Here is a 17,618-nt window from a genome sequence, read left to right as displayed (position 1 = left end):
TTCTACTAAGTCAATAACTTAGAGACTTCATGTGGCACAAGAAACATGTATTCACAAACTAGAGACACTTTATAACTCGGGGGAGGGGGTCTGGCCTGCCTAACCCATGATATTTTCCAGGCCCTCAGATGCATCATCTCAGGGGGGGTGGAATCAGAATAGAAGTTGCTGCTATTTGATCCTAAGGCCTCCTTCCCACGAACGGATTTCCGCCGCGTAATTCGCGGCGAAAATCCGCTGCGTTGCCCGCAGCTATTAGGTTCTATTGAACCTAATAGCACAATGCTCACGATGCGTAATTCCAGCGCGGAATTACGCACCGCGATTTCTCCCGTCCTCACCCGCAGCATGCTCTATTTTCTGCGGGTGAGGACGGGCTGTACGCACTGACGGCTTCCATTGCAGTCAATGGAAGCCGTCCGTTCACGCTATCTCCCGCTGTAACCAGCGGGAGATAGCGTGAAAAAACGCTTTCCCGCCCACCGCCGCGCGTCATCTGACGCCAAATGACGCGGCCGGCCGCGTCACGTGACACGGCCGGCCGCGTCACGTGACACGCTCGGTGACGCGGCGGTGGTGGGCGGTGACGGGCGGTGACGCGGCGGTGGTGGGCGGGGAAGCGATTTCACGCTATCTCCCGCAGGTAAGTATAGGGGCTCTGGGGGGGCGCCGTGACGGGCTTCACTGCGTAATATTACGCAGCGGACCCCGTCACGCTCGTGGGAAGGAGGCCTTAAACAGTATTTTTTTTTTGAAGCTCTGGAACAGCATCGCTTTAAGTGTAACATCCAATCTCTTCCCACACTTCTATACACAATAGTGGAAAACCAGAGAGGATATGGGAGATTACAGGATGTAAGCAATCTAAAAACTATCTGAAACATATTTTTGGTCGCCGGAGTTCAATAAATTACAAGCACGTCGCTAGCAGGAAGTATAGCGGCATCAAGCAGATCCCTCAGATATTGTTGGGTACAGAAATAGAATCATTTGATCAACTGCAGACGGATTATGACCGCATTCAGTTCTGTAAATGCAGCTGCGGCATGCCTATCAGACAGAATTACTAACCACAGAGATAAAGATCTCCAATTTTGCATTAGCTAACATTAATCGGCACAACTTCCTCTGCTGCAGGGAAAATATCACTGCTATATAGTAATCTGCAAAGACAACCGAATTTACTAAGTCAAACAACTGTTAGGAGTCAAAAGGGAGAGATAGAGATGGGCCTATAGCAGATTCACAGTGGGACAATCTTACAGACCCCCAAACTAGCACTGAGTGAGTCACACAGGCATCACACTCTTGCTTTTTGTGCATGCTATAGGGATGAGAGATACAACATATGCATTAAGTGTTAATACTCACAGCAAGATTAATACATGTCGCGACGGTGCCCAAAAACGATCAGCTATTTGGTGGAAAGACACTCCTTAAAGGAGTTTTCCAGGGAGAATACTAATGATGATCTATCCTCCGAATGAGTCAATAGTTGATCGGCTGAGGTCCATTGCTTGGGACCCCAACCAGCTGACTGCGGTGCTGTTGGCAGGCGCACAATTACACCAGATCTCAGAGCAGAAGTCTATGCTCTGACCACAGTAGTGGCCAGAGCTTGTAACTGCAGGCACAGCTCTCATTGAAATTAATGGGAGCCCTGTCTGCAATTACAAGCGCCAGCCATTACAGAGGTCGGAGTGGAGACTTCCGCTGCTTTAGCTCCTACCTCTATTTGCGGCGCTGACAGCATGCGTACACTTAGCTGGTCGGTCAGGGGTCCTGAGCAACGGACCCCAGCTGATCAACTACTGATGACCTATCCTGAGGATAAGTCATCAGTAGTATTCTCCCTGGAAAACACCTTTAACGGTTAATGTTTAACTGAAGCAATCTGTCCCAAGTATGTTAGCTTTGAATCTATTTCAATGCTCTAAACTATAAATCAGATTGAAAACCTGATACCCAGGTGAATGTGTTGAATGAGGTGTACGATGATTCGGCTTATCCTTCACATTCCTAATAACGGACTTTTCAAAACTTTGAAAAACTGAATTAAACATCAGGAATTCAAAAAAAACAGTGTCCTTGATATGTGGTTGCTTCAGTGGAAAAAATATAAATGGACCGCTACACGCATTTCTTCACCTGACCGTTGAAGTCGAGAGAAATATTGAGGGACAGGGGAAAGATTTATGTAAACTTTCAAGCTAACAAGTCCCATTCCCACTAGCAGAAACAGCATTGCCCTTATTTAACCCTTTCCAATCCAATTTGTATCCTGGCTTTCCTAGGGGGCTCACTCTTTCTGCCGTTATACAATGCCACCCTCTGCTGGCTGAACCCAGTACTGCATGAGGTGACACATTGGATAGGTTCCGACAGCAGAGAGGCTCGCAATATACAGTAAAAGAACCCCGGACATCTTCCAACATCGGAGCTGTACAGCCTTAAATCATAATGTCTTTAAACATCAGTGGATTGGAAAATGTTAAGGCGTTTCCAACAGGTGTCCAAACTGTATGCCAGAATTGAGGCGCAATAGCTTGCATCAAAGAGTCTGACAAGCTCCAAGTTTTTTCCCCCCTGGAAGTGAGCGTGGCAAGCTTCTTCCAACAGATTTATGAAGCATTACTACAAGAAAAGATTGGTAAAGACTGGTGTAACATGGAGGCATCTGGCGCACTTTTTTGTGCAAATTTAACTACATGGATTGAAGGAAATACTTTTAAATACTCTATTTGGCTTGCACCGTAAATGCTGCAGAATTTCTGTTGTGTGGATATAGCCTTGAAGTAACTTCTGGCCACGTCCACTAGTAGAAATCTCCAGACTTGTAACTACACCGTCATCACAATCTGCAGAACGGGTTCTCTCTTCCAGTAGAACAAACATCAGCATTTATAAAAGTTAAAACTTTGCTTTTGGAGGTCTGAGTTACAGAATCCCCATGTCAAATAAACATGGGAGCCAAGTGTAGCAGTATGTGGTGAAAGCCTCCAAAGTTTTGACCCGTTTTGTGACAGACCATGCCTAACCCATCAGATAGTGAATATAAGGCAGGTAACTTGGTTGATGCGGAGCACCAAAACATTTGATGATTTGGCATCTTCACAGGTATATGTAACATATTGCAGAGATAATTGGGTACAGACCATGCAATATTGGAACGGTTTACTTGTTTATTAAAAACTCAATTTACATAGAAAATAAAAGTTACAAAAAGACGTTAACTAGTACAGTGCCAGGATGACAATCAGCAAGGTATAACAGCCAGTTGGAAGGAAGCATCTGATCAGGGCCTGGTTGGCCTCATGCCTGGAGGTGGAGGACCTAGCAAGAAAGTAGAAATTAATTGTGAGAAAAGTGGTTCAGGAAACCTATACCATCACTGTACCAGTTAGGCTATAACGTAATACCCGTAAAGGTCACCATTCATCTTAAGCACATCCACTATTTTTGCTATCTCATTATAAAATCATACCTCGCATTCCAGGAGGTGGTGGTCTCATGCCTGGTGGTGGCATTCCCATAGGGCCTCCCCTGCCTGGGGGCATGCCCATTGGTGGACCCATAGGTGGTCTCATGCCTGGAGGGGGTCCCATCATGCCTGCAATTAGACAGACAAGTCAGTAAAACTCAAACAAGACATACAATAAGTCCTAAAGTCAGATGAGATCTCAGTGTAATCCTGCTTTGTGTATGCATCAGAAATCATCAGACTGAGGATTTTCATCATTGATCTGACCCTGAAAAGAAGAAAGATGCGCAGCTGCTCCATACCTGGTGGTGGTGCTCCTCTGCCCATTGGTGGTGGTGGGCCTCCACGGCCCTGTGCAGCGTACTGTGTTGGGGCACCGGCAATACTAGCTGTAGCAGCGGCTGCTGCAGCAGCGACGTTTCCACGACTCTGAGGTGTCATTACCTGGGAGAGGACAAAACACCAGTGTAATCAATTAAGAAAAACTATGCAGAAGTTACCCCAACATGACAAACTGAACAAGATTTGAGGGTTTTTTTGCCAACAAAAGTGCCCCCAAACTTTTAAGCATGAAAATTACAGCCATGTAAATAGATACAGATTTACATTAGCTCTACATGACAGTCCCCAAAACATGGGCCAAATGTGGAGCTAACACACACTGGTCTGAAACCAACTATAATCAGTTCTCAAGTCCCCTGCTGGGAGAATAGGCCACTTTTGGTCACCTACTGTATATCAGGAGAAAAAGTCCAGACTACCACCTTGCACCAACATGATTTCACTGTAGGTCTATCATTAAGGTGGCCAAGTTGCAAACGTTTGCGGCTCACTTAGACACACTTGAGGCTATGAGGGCCCACATGGATAATCTGACGTACCGAGATTCACTATAATGGGAAACATCAGCAGTTGTCCTACTGCTCCTGTACAAGTTTTTTTGCCGCTTATTCTCACCTGTTGAGATGGACCTCCAACGCCCCTCACTGGTCCGGCTAAACCAGCAGGTGCTTGTGGCATAGGAGCACCAGCGGGAACACCTCTGCCAGCTGCACGGCCAACACCTGGTCCTCCAGCTGCTCCAGCCAATGGTACCCTTGCAATACCGGTCTAGATTAAAGAGTGAAATGCACTGTTAGTATACAACTAGCATGCCAGGAGGTAATTCCTGTCCCACTGAAGAGGCTCACATCTTTAGGAGGAGGGCCCTCGACGGTCATGGACACTAGGTTTTCTCCGCGGAGTAACACTAGACCCAGTACCCGCTTTTCTTCTCGTTCTGGCTGCTTGGAATTCTTGGGCCTGAGGAGGAAGTGAGAACAGTTGAGCACTGATGTACTTAAACCACAAGAAATGAAGTTGGTTCCCAGCTCTCTGCTAAACACTTACTTGATCTTCCTGAACTCGTCGCAGTCGCAGAGAATCAGGTTCATATGCTTGTCAAAGGCTTTGAAAGTTCCTATGAAGATGCGGCCATCCTGCAGAATGCAGCGCATCCTGTAATCAATGTGCTGCAGCATCTTGCTGCTTTTCCCCACCGTCTGGAAGAGACAGAAGTCCAAGATAAGACCCTTGTAAGTGGATAGATCACAGACACAGTATCCCCACAATGCAATGTATAGACAGTGCTCTACTTCCTGAGATAAGAAAAGTCTCCGCTTGACGCATCACTCATCTAAGGGCTGCAGGTGGGATTACTCATCAGCCCAATACCCCATTTAGACTATGATTATTGCTCAAGATGCACTCAAAAGCTGTCTTTTGAGCAATAATCGTATCTAAACGCGCAGCCATCATGCACGATTCCCTCATCGTTGTCTTTCAGCTAGCTGAAAGTTAAGAATGAGTCTTATCAGTGCCGTGCGCCAAGTTCTCAGCGGGATACTATTGTTTCAGCTGATATCCCACTCGGAAAACGCAGCAGGAGTATGAAGACAGCGATTCAGCTGTGTTCAGCATACACCGCTCGGAGCGCTCAGCTGTATACCAGCTGAGAGCTCCGAGAACACAGCAGTTATCGGAGCACGTAAATGCAGACAATGATTATCGCTCGCTTTTGAGGGAATCTTGAGCGATAATCGTATCTAAATAGGCCTTTAGGCTAGTTTCTCACGGGTGATGGCAATATCGGGCCATGATTCACAGCCATAATATCACTTTGCCCTATGTGAAAGACCCTGTGGATGCCAGGCTTTTTCATATGAAAACAGCCTCGCATCACTATGGGGAATCCCTTCATACCCGCCAGAGCCGCGGCAGAGGCTCTCTCCCACTGTAGCAGTGCTGGCACCATTGAGAACAATGGCCGATATCACAAAAAGAGAACATGCTGTGATTTTAATTTTCTTCACATAATATAGCATGAGTGAAAATGCAAATGTGAAGGAAACCATTGAAAAGCATGGGCCTTAATTTTGCGTTTTCACGCACCTGCACAAAAAACACCAATTTTTTCGCTGGTGTGAGACCGGCCTTAAGGTGCTTTTACACATGGGCAAGACTTGCAACGCTACCCATAACAAACATTTTCTTTTTTTTCCCTGGAGGGCAGAAGGGGCCCAACTGACCGCCCTGACTTAAGCTCCGCCCCCATTGATAGTCTTTCATAAGTGAAGGACTGCTTGTTTACAGGCCGATTCATCGTTTAGTTTTCTCCATGCAAAAACTGAACGAGAAGCCAACACCTTGTCGCTCAATTGGGGCGCTTACACTGAACGATAATCAGTCACATTCTCGCTGGATCACGGAAATCAAAACGATTGTAACGTGTAAAAGCACCTTTATGAAGTGGTCTCCTCAATTTAAGGCCGTGACAGAAACAGTTTCAAGTGCAGCCAGAACAATGAAACACGCAGACATGTCCTCTGGACAGGTAAAGGCTAGAGTTGAGCGAACATTCTCTGCCGAGCTTGATGCTCGTTCGAGTATTAGCGTACTCTATGGTGCTTGTTACTCAAACGAGCATCAAGCAGTGTTCAACCCCGCCCCAGCTTTTGGCTCCTCCCTGCTGTGACGTGCCCGTTTTGGTCCCTCCGCGCGTCATTGGCAAATTTTTTGTCTGGCTGGCAAGGGAGAGGCGAACCTAGGGAAAAAAAAAAGCTCAAGACCCAGCGTCCCACATACAAAAATGCTCAAGTCTCCTATTGCAGCCAATGGGGTTCGTTACGCGAGTAGAGCTCTCGAATTTTATGAAAAGCTCGACTTAAATAACGCGGACTCGAGCACTTGGGTGCTCGCTCATCTCTAGTAAAGGCCCATTTAGATAACAATCATCGCTCAAAAGCAGTCTTTGGAGCGATAATCGCTGTGTGTAACGGCACTGACATTGTGCCGTTTTCGTTATGCAGTCGCTCATTGTCGTCTTCCAGCGTGCCGAAACACAACGATGAGTCTTATCAGGGATTCACAGCTGATATTGTTCCACCTGTATCCCACTCCCTGATGACAGGCTTGAGTATTAACAGAGCAGTCCAGCTCTGTTCTCCATACCTGGCTCAGAGCGCTTGGCTGTACAACAGCCGGGTGCTCCATGCAGAAAACAGCTAGATGCAGAAGACAAGCGGGGACACCCTGCTTGTCTTCTGCATCCCCTGCTAGGAGCGCAACGTTTGAGCAATCACCTTGTACTGTAAATGGCACAACGATTATCACTCAAAAGACATCTTTTGAACGATAATTGTTGTGTCTAAATGGGTCTTAAAGGGGTTGTCCCGCGACAGCAAGTGGGTCTATACACTTCTGTATGGCCATATTAATGCACTTTGTAATGTACATTGTGCATTAATTATGAGCCATACAGAAGTTATCAAAAGTTTTTCACTTACCTGCTCCGTTGCTGGCGTCCTCGTCTCCATGGTTGCCGTCTAATTTTCGCCGTCTAATGGCCAAATTAGACGCGCTTGCGCAGTCCGGGTCTTCTGCTTTTCTCAACAGGGCTCCATGTAGCTCCGCCCCGTCACGTGCCGATTCCAGCCAATCAGGAGGCTGGAATCGGCAATGGACCGCACAGAAGCCCTGCGATCCATCGAGGGAGAAGATGCCGGCGGCCATCTTCACCGCGTAAGTAAGAAGTCACCGGAGCGCGGGGATTAAGGTAAGCGCTGTCCGGTGTTCTTTTTTAACCCCTGCATAGGGGTTGTCTCGCGCCGAACCGGGGGGGGGGTTTGGGGGGAGGGGGTGGTTTGGGGGGAAAAAAAAAAACCCTTTTCGGCGCGGGACAACCCCTTTAAGGCCTCATGTCCAGGGGGAAAAAAAAAATAAAAATCAGGCCCGCTACGGATTCTTCATGGAGAATCCGTAGCTGGTCCCACCTGCCCCGCGGACATGAGCGCTGAAAATAAGAATAAACTTACCCGCAGGGGTCCGTGCAGATCTTCTCTTTTCTTCGCGGCCGGATCTTTCTTCGGCCGGCGCATGCGCCGGGCACATCCGCCGGGCTGAAGAAGAAGATCCGGCTGCAAAGAGAAGAAGATCTGCCCGGTCCGCTGCGGGTAAGTTTATTCTTATTTTAGGTCTCCCGCGGATCCGGACGGCTTCCATAGGCTTCAATAGAAGCCTGCGGGAGACCCGCACCTAGATGGAGCATGTCCATTTTTTTTTCCATGCTCCATATTTTTTTAATTCACTTTTATTGACCATCCGCAGGTACTTATCTACCCGCGGGTGGTCAATGCATCCCTATGGAGTGCGGTTCTGTGTGCGGGAGAAGAGTTAAAATCCGCTGCGGATTTTAATTCTTTTCCCCCGTGGACATGAGCCCTAAGGGTTCCCAACACACACACACAGTGTATTCCAAGTCATATTTGCTGCAGAACCTGGAGGCGGGCGGCTGCTTCGGGTTCCGCAGTGGAAATCCAGTCATGTGCAGCCACCTAACGGAACGCCTACATCCATAACACTGAATGGCGGATGCCGTGTGCCACCTCTGTGAAAACTGCACATGGATAGCAGGTAACTTGTAGCTCTGGTACAGCATTAAAAGGGCTCATTGACACTATCCCTGTGTATGCATTTATGCGCACACCTGCATGTTCCACAAGGGAAAAACAAAGCCTAGAATGAGGCCGCTGCCGCTGTACATCATACAGTAGAGCATGCTGGGACTTTACATACACAATTACTACACGCAGGTGTGACCAAAACAACGACAATCCATTTACTTCCATTCACCACATATTACAAGCATGATGATATACACGTGTAATATGCAGTGAGAATACACCCGTGTGAGCGAGCCCAAGGGCTACTTCACATCTGCATGGAAGAGGGGGGGGGTCCATCTTATGATGACCCCCATTGACTATAAGAGGCTCCGGTCAGTTTCCACTTAGGAGCCCACAGGGGATAAGTTATAACCTACAAGTGCCACCATACGTTACTGGTGCCGCCCCCCTCATGTAGAGGACACACTGCCCACCGGCTGCGGACAGCTGGGCACAGAGGTGGGTCACTGCAGCATAGCAGGGAAGGCCAAGCATGGCTGTCCTATAGGCGCACGCACAACACACGCTGCCCATAGAGGAGCCGGTACAATGCACTACAGACCGCCGGCCCATGAGCCCTGCTGATAAATACACCCGCCGTCCTGCCGGCCCCCGCCCGTTACACCCGTCCGGGCGCTACTCACCATGGCTGCAACGCGGATGCCGCAGATTCACGGCCGATAAGGGGAATGAAAAAAATTGCGCCAAGGAGACGCTCTGCAGCGGCGCTCTATATACCGGAAGTAGTGCTGCCGCCGGAAGCCGCGCGTTCACTATACATACAATAGAGTGCGGGGAATACTACTTCCGGAACAGCGCCCTCTGCCTGCAGTCCAGCTTACTGCTAGCAGAAGGTCCCTCACAAGTGTATACAGTGATGTAGTCACATTATTAGGAGCCAGAGGGATTGTTTATTGTTCTCTAAATAAAGCTATTCGAGAAAATGTGTCATCAGAAAATGACCTATTGGATAAAATCTTATTTTTGTGATTTAAAAAAAAATTCAGTCATAATCTATAGTTTAAAAAAACACTAAAATCCTGCATTTTTCACTCCACAGACACAGCCTCAGGGCTCCTTCACACGAGTGTATACGTTTTTACGTTCGCCCGTACACACCGTGTATTCGCATGAATGAATTTTTGGCCCAAACAAGTCCCAATCTTAATTAACGTAATTAAAGCCACGCACACCGGGGGCGCTGCTGCGTGAATGATAACATGAAGCAACCATCAGAATAAAATGCTTAAGATGAAAATGAATGCCTAATTAGGACGAGCAGTTAGCTTTTTCCACGTTGTATGTAGGGTAACTCCCTCCTTAGAAGTCTATGGAAGCTTGCTGCGTATCAGGATAAACGATAGGGCAGGACCTACGTTTTCAGGCAGCGTACAAAAAAGGCGGTCGAAAAAGATCGAGTAGGTCCTAATTTTTCTTGTGCAGAAAACAAACACTCGTCTTAATGAAGCAATTGAAATCGAATCCATCGGATGGTCACGTTTTTTGTGCGACTTTTGTCTGCACTGAAATACCTGCAAGAACGCGGTGGTCTGAATAAGCACTTCGGCCAGGCTCACGCGGCCGTCAAACACTGTCGGGGTCCTGCAGCATTTTATAGCATATGTTACAGCTGTGGAGCCGGTCGTGGCCCTGCGTACTGCCCCTTATGGCTGCAGAATTATACTGCTCATGACCGTGTACTTACGCACACTCTTATGTGCAGAACGCCTGTTTTTTTTCGTTTATATTTCCTGCACTGTTTCTTAGTGATGACCTGTATACCCACCGAACATACGCAATGTAATTCATCAATCACGTATTACGCAATTCTGAGATGCTAAATGAGCGGAACATAGTAAGGCAATGTAATTGATTGCCTGCGAGCTACCGCATATCACACAGGCGTACAGAGCCCGCGTAATATGTGACAAACATATGATCGTGTGAGCCCGGCCTGAGGCTGGTGTAACATATGTGTGGGAACCTCTAGCCGGAGATCCGTCACAGATGCGGCTCAAAATACCGTAAGAAAATCGCTGCATACAGCACTTTTACTTCTGTCCAAAAGCCGGGCAGCTGGGTGGAAAGCAGGCAGACCCCATTATAGTCAACCGTTCAGCCATGTGGATTCGCCTATCGCACATAGGAATGTAAAACACTGAAAGAGAAGCAAACAATTCTCAACGATGAATCTGCCAACGATCAGGCTGCAGGGGTGCAAACGAGCGGGTGATGACGTCATCAGTTCCTTCACTTGTGCAAACGAGAATCGTGTAGTTATCATTCAGTGTAAGAGGAGGCCTCTTTCACACAAACGTATTTGTTTTTACCCTCGCCTGTACGCGCCGGAAAAATCACATGACTGAAGAATTGCCGCGATCGAGTGCCGGACTTTAGATACATATTTTGTGCCGTTCACACAAGCCACTGCTGCGCATCGGCACAAAAATACACTGCAGCGTGGAAATCCATCGATCAGCAGAAATCCTCGGAAAGACTGTTAATGCTTAAATAGAGCCAGCTGTCTTCTTTTTCCAGCGTTGTACGCAGAGTAACTCCCTCCCCCTCCCTTTTTTTCTGCTTCCATTAAAGTCTATGGGAGCTTCCTGCGTATCTTGGAAAAGGATAGGGAAAGGCTTATCTTTTGGTGCGAATTTTTAAGCATAATGAAAAGTTTGATGACATTTTCTAAAATAAAAAATAAAAACGTTAAAATAAAAACACGTCCTATTTCCTCATTGATTGCAAAAAAAAAACCCACTAAAGACTTTAATTTTACATAATTGGTATTGACACATCCTTAAGAGTCTGAACTAGTAAAATATCACGTTATTTATCCCGCACAGTGAACATTGCTTAAAAAAAAATGCAAGAATTGCAGTTTTTTTTTCTCATGTCACCACCCCCAAAAAACTGCAATAAAAAAAGTTGTATGCATCCCAAAATAGTACTATTTATGATGCACTCTACGGGCACTTTGCATGGAATTACTATAGGGGCACTCTGCTGGCATCACTTAGGCTTGCACTTTTTGTGTAGGCATTCTGTTGGTATTGCTTATGGGGGCACTCATCTCATGCTGCTTTATATGGGGCCACTGTGCTGACTCGTTTATGGGGACATTACAGCCGACATACATAATTACACACACGCATTGTAAAAGATTCTTCAGACTGATAAAGAATATATAAAAAAGCTTCATCACCGTATACACAAGAAGTTCTACAACTTTTTGTCTATTTCTGAGACAACATTGGAGCACTTTTCTAGGAGTTCTTTCTGCTTTGATTCATGACATCCATTTTCAAGATCCTTGCTTGCTGTTAGTGAATACGGATACTCTTTTCATTAAAAGACTGCAAAGCCTGAACATAGCTAGTCCTGGGGGTCCCATTTCCCCATTTATATTGGTTGGTTTTATTACCTTGGTTCATTTGTTTTATTATATGATATAGACCTAATGTATATATGCAGCGCACTGTCTGCGTTTAATGGCCATTTATTGAATTGTCATTGTTACTTGAGTTCTCCTTCAATGGAAGTCTTCAAACAGTGGCTGGACGGACCTCTGTCTGGGATGATTTATTGATCCTGCATTGAGCAGGGGGTTGGACCTGATGACCCTGGAGGTCCCTTCCAACTCTTCCATTCTGTGATTCTAATAGTTCCCCCAGTAGTGGCTCCAATAGTAACAGTGGCCGCAATAGTCATAGTGCCCCTAGTAGTGGTTCTAATAGTAATTGTGCCCCCAGTAGTGAATGGCTCCAGTAGTAATAGTGCCCATAATAGTGACAGTGCCCCCAGTAGTGCCACCAATCGTAATAGTATTCCCAGTAGTCGCCCCAATAGTAACAGTGCCTCCTCCACCCTGAACCTTTGGCAGGGCAATAACTACACACCATTAAGTATTTCTTTCACTCTTAGCTCCTGTCCGGCCACCGCTGATTAGAAACTTTGACCTCTCCTCCCAGCATCTGCTCTGTGTAAAAGACTTGCAGAAACACAGATGTCGGGAGGAGAGACCTGTAATGCAAATGTAATCAGCTATTTGTAAAGGTCCTTTTAATGATTATCGCTCAAAATTTGCTCAAAAGCCTTCTTTAATGTATGGCCATCGTGCGCTTACCGTGCACTTTTTAGCCATCACTTAGCCTAAAATCCATCGAGACTCATAAGACGGACCGTACACTGAGTTCTCTGCGGGCAGTGCTGATAACGTTCTTTCAGCAGCTGTCCCGCTGGAGAACAATAGCGATGTATTTAGAGGACAGACCACCCGCTGTGCTCTAAATACATGAAAATGAAGCTGGTTAGCTACTAATGGGCTGATCAGTCCATTAGTACCTAATGCAAGATGATTGCTTAAAACTGTCAGTTTTTGACAAATTTTGAGCGATCTTGTATTCAAACAGCTATGAATGTTCAATGTATAAATTATGATAGCTTAGCCTTATAGACATACTGGAAGCGTGTTAATATCTGGACATAATATCACCATTGTCTAAAGAATTGGTCTTGTGATCCTATTGTCTAAGTAGTTGTGCAAGTCTATCATCATTGTCTTACGATCTGGACTGGGGCCTTATGTATATTCGGAGCTTAGTGATGCCATTGTTGTAAGAATTAGTGTTTGTGTGAAGAAAGGCCACTTTAGATTATGACCTTTTTTCGGACAAACAACTATATACATTGACATTTGCAATGCAAATATTCATACTGAATTACTAAAATGTATAAAACAGGAGAAGGTTGTGGGGAGTTAGCAGCATTTTGGACCTGTGATGGGGAATGCCCTCTCACAGTGTGGTGGCCAAAAGCCCCCCTGTTCTCTGACTTTTCACTGCTTCTTCTCCGGTTGATGCACAGAGCAGATGAAGTATACCTAAGGCTCTTGGCGATGTGAGTCTTAGGCCGGCTGCACATGAGCGTGACGGGCTCCGCCCCGTCACGGCGCCCCCCAGGGACCCCATACTTACCAGCGGATCCGGCGTTTTCGCTCCCGCATGATGCTTCCCCGCCCACCGCCGCCGCATTATGTGATGTGGCCGTCCATGTCATGTGACGCGCCGGCCGCGTCATATGACGCGGCGGCGGTAGGCGGGAAAGCGTTTTCACGCTATCTTCCGCTGTGTTACAGCAGGAGATAGCGTGAACGGACGGCTTCCATTGACTGCAATGAAAGCCGTCAGCGTGTACACCCGCAGCAAATAGAGCATGCCGCGGGTGAGGACGGGAGATTTCACGGTGTGGAATTCCGCACTGTGTGCCCTGAGCTATTAGGTTCAATAGAACCTAATAGCTGCGGGCAACGCAGCGGATTTTCACCGCGTAATTCGCGGCGAAAATCCGTTCGTGGGAAGGAGGCCTTATACCAAGTATTTTTATCTTTGTTTAAGAATTATTACAAACAGTATACACAATAACACCTATTTTATGGAACTTTGTTTTATTTTTATCATTTATTCATTCATATTAATACATAGTGTTCAGCCCACTTGTCCTTCTTTAAAGCCATATCCGAACCTCTTTGGTAAAACAAGGCGAAAGTCTCTGAATACAGCAGTAGCCAGATGGGAACTTGTGAGTGAGTGACATACTTGGTGCTGTGGGGTTGCTGCCCGTCTGGAGGTGCTGTCAGCGGACAATTATTTTTTACTAGCTATTAATATAGCTGGTAAAAAATACATACTGGCACCAGCCTTTGGACTCAATTACTGGTCCGTCCAGTGAGTTAATGGTCAAATGGCAACTTTACCTGCAGCCTATGCTCCCGTTATTGTGGCCTGCGCCAGCCTCCGCGTGATCCCTCTGTGGGCTCAAGTTTAATGACTTTTGTTAAACAAAGTTAATGAATACTGATGGAATAGTCTGTTTATTTTATTGAGAGACAATTTTATCCCCAAACCAGGATCGTGCTGTTGCGATAGGCCAGTGGTGGCGAATCTATGGCATAGGGCTCTGCGTGGCGCCTCTGGCATGCGCTGCCATCGGCCGCTTACCACACTATTGAATACTGGCAGGGGCCGCGGCTCCTCTGCCAGTATTCACTCAGCTGCACAGCTAGCGGCGCTGATCCTGGCGCACACTGTGACGTCAGTGTGCACCTGGGATCCTCCTCCTCCCTCCCCCGACGTCTCCTCTTAGGTTCCGCAAGAGCAAGGGGAGGAAGCGTCCGATAGCACACTGACGTCACAGTGTGCACCGGGATCAGTGCTGAGCAGCAATGCCGAGCAGAGGAGCAGCAGAGCTTCCACGAGGAGAGAGTAAGTATGTGGGTCTCGTGGGGAAATGAGGGGGTTGCTGTGGGATGTCACTATTACATTGGAGGCCGCTGTTGGATGTCACTATTATACTGGGGGCTGCTGTGGGATGTCACTATTATACTGGGGGCCACTGTGTGTGTGTGTGTGGGGGTCACTATTATACTGGGGGTCATTGTGGGGTGGTCACTATTATACTGGGGACCGCTGTGGGGTGTTACTATTACACTGAGGTCCGCTGTGGGGTGTCACTATTATACTGGAGGCCACTGTGGGGTTTCACCGATTTTATAAGGCGCGTGAAAAGATAGGTCTTGCCCTATCTTTGGCCGAGATATGCTGGAGGCTCCCATAGGCTTCTATGGGAGCTGAAAAAAAGGGAGAGAGGGGAGTTTAGCTGCGTCCAATGCTGGGAAGCAAAGATTGCTGGCTCTATTTAAGCATTAATAGTTATTCTGAGAATTTCTGCCGACTGAGGGATTTTCGCGCTGCCACAGCCGCTTGTTTGAATGGACAGGAAAATGCTAATTAAGCTCGGGATTTGATCATAGAATCATAGAATGGTAAAGTTGGAAGGGACCTCCGGAGTCATCAGGTCCAACCCCCTGCTCAGTGCAGATCACTAAATCATCCCAGTCAGATGTCTGTTCTGCCTCTGTTTGAACACTTCTATTGAAGAACTCACCACCTTCCGTGGTAACCTGTTCCACTCATTGATCACCCTCACCGTCTAATATCTAATCTGTGTCTCCTTCTTTCAGTTTCATTCCATTGCTTTTAGTCTTTACTTGTGCAAATGAGAATAGGGCTGATCCCTTTGCACTGAGAGAGCCCTTCAGAGCAGCTTCGCTTTTTTAAGCACAGTTGCTCCAGTGAATGGGCGATTTCACACACATGAAGCTTGGGTCTTCTGCGCGTGAAAAATTATCCGTTCATGCGATTTTTAGCGCTGTATAGGCATGATTATTTTGAACACCTGTACTGCACTAAAACAGCGCTCGTCTGAACGAGGCCAAGGAAAGACCAACCAATAATGGCTCTATACAATGGCTAAATATTGGTCAGATATCAGAGTGTTATTACCCTGCAGACTGATCCAGAGAATACAGTACTGATCTGATGAAGTCACCCACAACAATCAGAGAGGACCTGTCGCCTCTCCATACGTGTTTTAGTAAATACTTCTATTCTCCATAAAATAAAGGCTCCTTCTCATCAGCACTGTGGACGACAGCCTCTAAGGCAAGAGAGGGGCTTGTTGAAGTCTACAAGGAGCATTAAAAAGGGGCTTATTGACCCAAACCATGAGCATCATAGGTCTCTATGATACACTAAGTTCGAATCAGTAAGCCCTGCGGTCAGCCTGGTACGCACTTATCTGAAACCAGCCTAATGAAAGGTATTGAGGGGCACAAGGGATGCACAAAAAACGGAAAAGGTGCGACAGAGTAAGCAGGACCATGGTTGCAAAGGTATGTAGCTGCCCCCACTGATTGGAGGCTATGACAGGTCATCTTTAACCCTTTGATGACCATTGCTCATTGATGCTCCTGTGTCCAGGTCACAATTTGCAATTCTGGTATTCGCACATTCAAAAAAGTCATAATTTTTTTTATTTTTCTGGTGACAAACGAGGGGTTGTTTTTTTGTGTCATGAGTTGCATTTTTTCAATGGTACAGTACCATGTAATGTATTGGAAAACATTTAAAAGTTTCTAAGTTGGGCAAAGATAGAAAAAAAGTAAGTGCACCATTTATTTATTTTGCAGGGGGCTGTTTTTACATTTTATGTTTTTTGCTGGGTCAGTACAATTACAGCAATTCCAAATTTATATCGCTTTATAATGTAGTACAACTTAAAGGAAAACAACGTAAAAAAAATGCTATATTTTTGCCGGCCCCATTGGGCGAGGGAACGCCCAAAGATGGGAAATGCCACTCTTATATATGACTCCATTCAAAAGCATCGAGTATATATTCGTGTGAGATTTGTATGTTTTGCGATGCACAAATCTCTCATGATTTTCTCAGCCGTGGAAAATGCCTAAAAAACTGATTTGAAAAGAAAGTCTACCAAAGACCCAAAAGCTCACAGAAAGTGAGGAAAAACCTGTACTTTATTTGAATGAATGTATATCCTGAGGGGAAGGCATATGCAGCATATGGTTTTATATGGGGGGCCACAATTCCATTGAGTGGTAGATTCACACATAGCAGATCTGCTGGCAATTTTCTGCAGCTGAAAAGTCTGTAGCAAATCTGCACCAAAATCCACATCATTTGGTACCGATTTTGTAGTGGATTCTGGTGCAAATCTAAAGCAGATTTCGTCTGTTCAATTTAAATAATGTAAGGGGTGAAATCTGTTGCGGATCAGTTCCCAAATCCACGAGAAATGGTGCAGTTTTGGTGTGGCTGTGCTGCAGAAAGCACCCTACGGCTATGTTCACAGGGAATGGAATTTGTTGCGAAGTATGCGCAGCAGACATTAACCCCTTGAGTGGCAGGTTTTTATTACCATGTCGTGCCTCAGAGGGCAGATTTTTTAAATGAGTCAAAACTGCAATTTTAATATTTACTAACCCCTTGAGTGGCACTCCCGGAAAATCTCCTGGGCTTGCTGCACTGACCATGCAGTTAACCCCTTCCCTCCATATGACGTAAGGGTACGTCATGGGAGCGAGGTACTTCCCACAAAATGACGTACCCTTACGTCATAGGGATAGCGCGAGATCATGACAGATCTCGCGCTATCCAGCAGCGGGAGATGGCCTCTCGCTACAACAGTGGGGGGCATCGGAGATGCACCCCCTGCTGTTAACCACTTCCCTGCCACGATCTAAATAGATCCCTCCCTCTGTGACTTCAGACGGCTCTCACAATGTTATCGCAGAG

At 46.5% G+C, this 17,618-nt stretch overlaps 1 protein-coding gene across 1 annotated transcript; it reads right to left on the bottom strand.

Moving 5' to 3' along the window:
- Positions 1 to 3,168: 3,168 nt before the first annotated feature.
- On the bottom strand, positions 3,169 to 9,244 carry SNRPB (small nuclear ribonucleoprotein polypeptides B and B1). Its single transcript, XM_066586417.1, has 7 exons — positions 9,108 to 9,244; positions 4,871 to 5,022; positions 4,672 to 4,783; positions 4,439 to 4,591; positions 3,784 to 3,925; positions 3,485 to 3,610; positions 3,169 to 3,333 (listed from the first exon to the last, which is right to left on the bottom strand). The coding sequence occupies exons 1-7, from the start codon at positions 9,108 to 9,110 to the stop codon at positions 3,296 to 3,298; spliced, it is 726 nt and encodes a 241-aa protein (XP_066442514.1). The 5' UTR covers positions 9,111 to 9,244; the 3' UTR covers positions 3,169 to 3,295.
- Between the last annotated feature and the right edge of the window lie 8,374 nt (positions 9,245 to 17,618).

The sequence above is a fragment of the Eleutherodactylus coqui genome, chromosome 13 (assembly GCF_035609145.1).
Source record: "Eleutherodactylus coqui strain aEleCoq1 chromosome 13, aEleCoq1.hap1, whole genome shotgun sequence".
In the NCBI taxonomy this organism is placed as follows: domain Eukaryota; kingdom Metazoa; phylum Chordata; class Amphibia; order Anura; family Eleutherodactylidae; genus Eleutherodactylus; species Eleutherodactylus coqui.
This window is presented reverse-complemented; position numbering and strand designations above follow the sequence as displayed.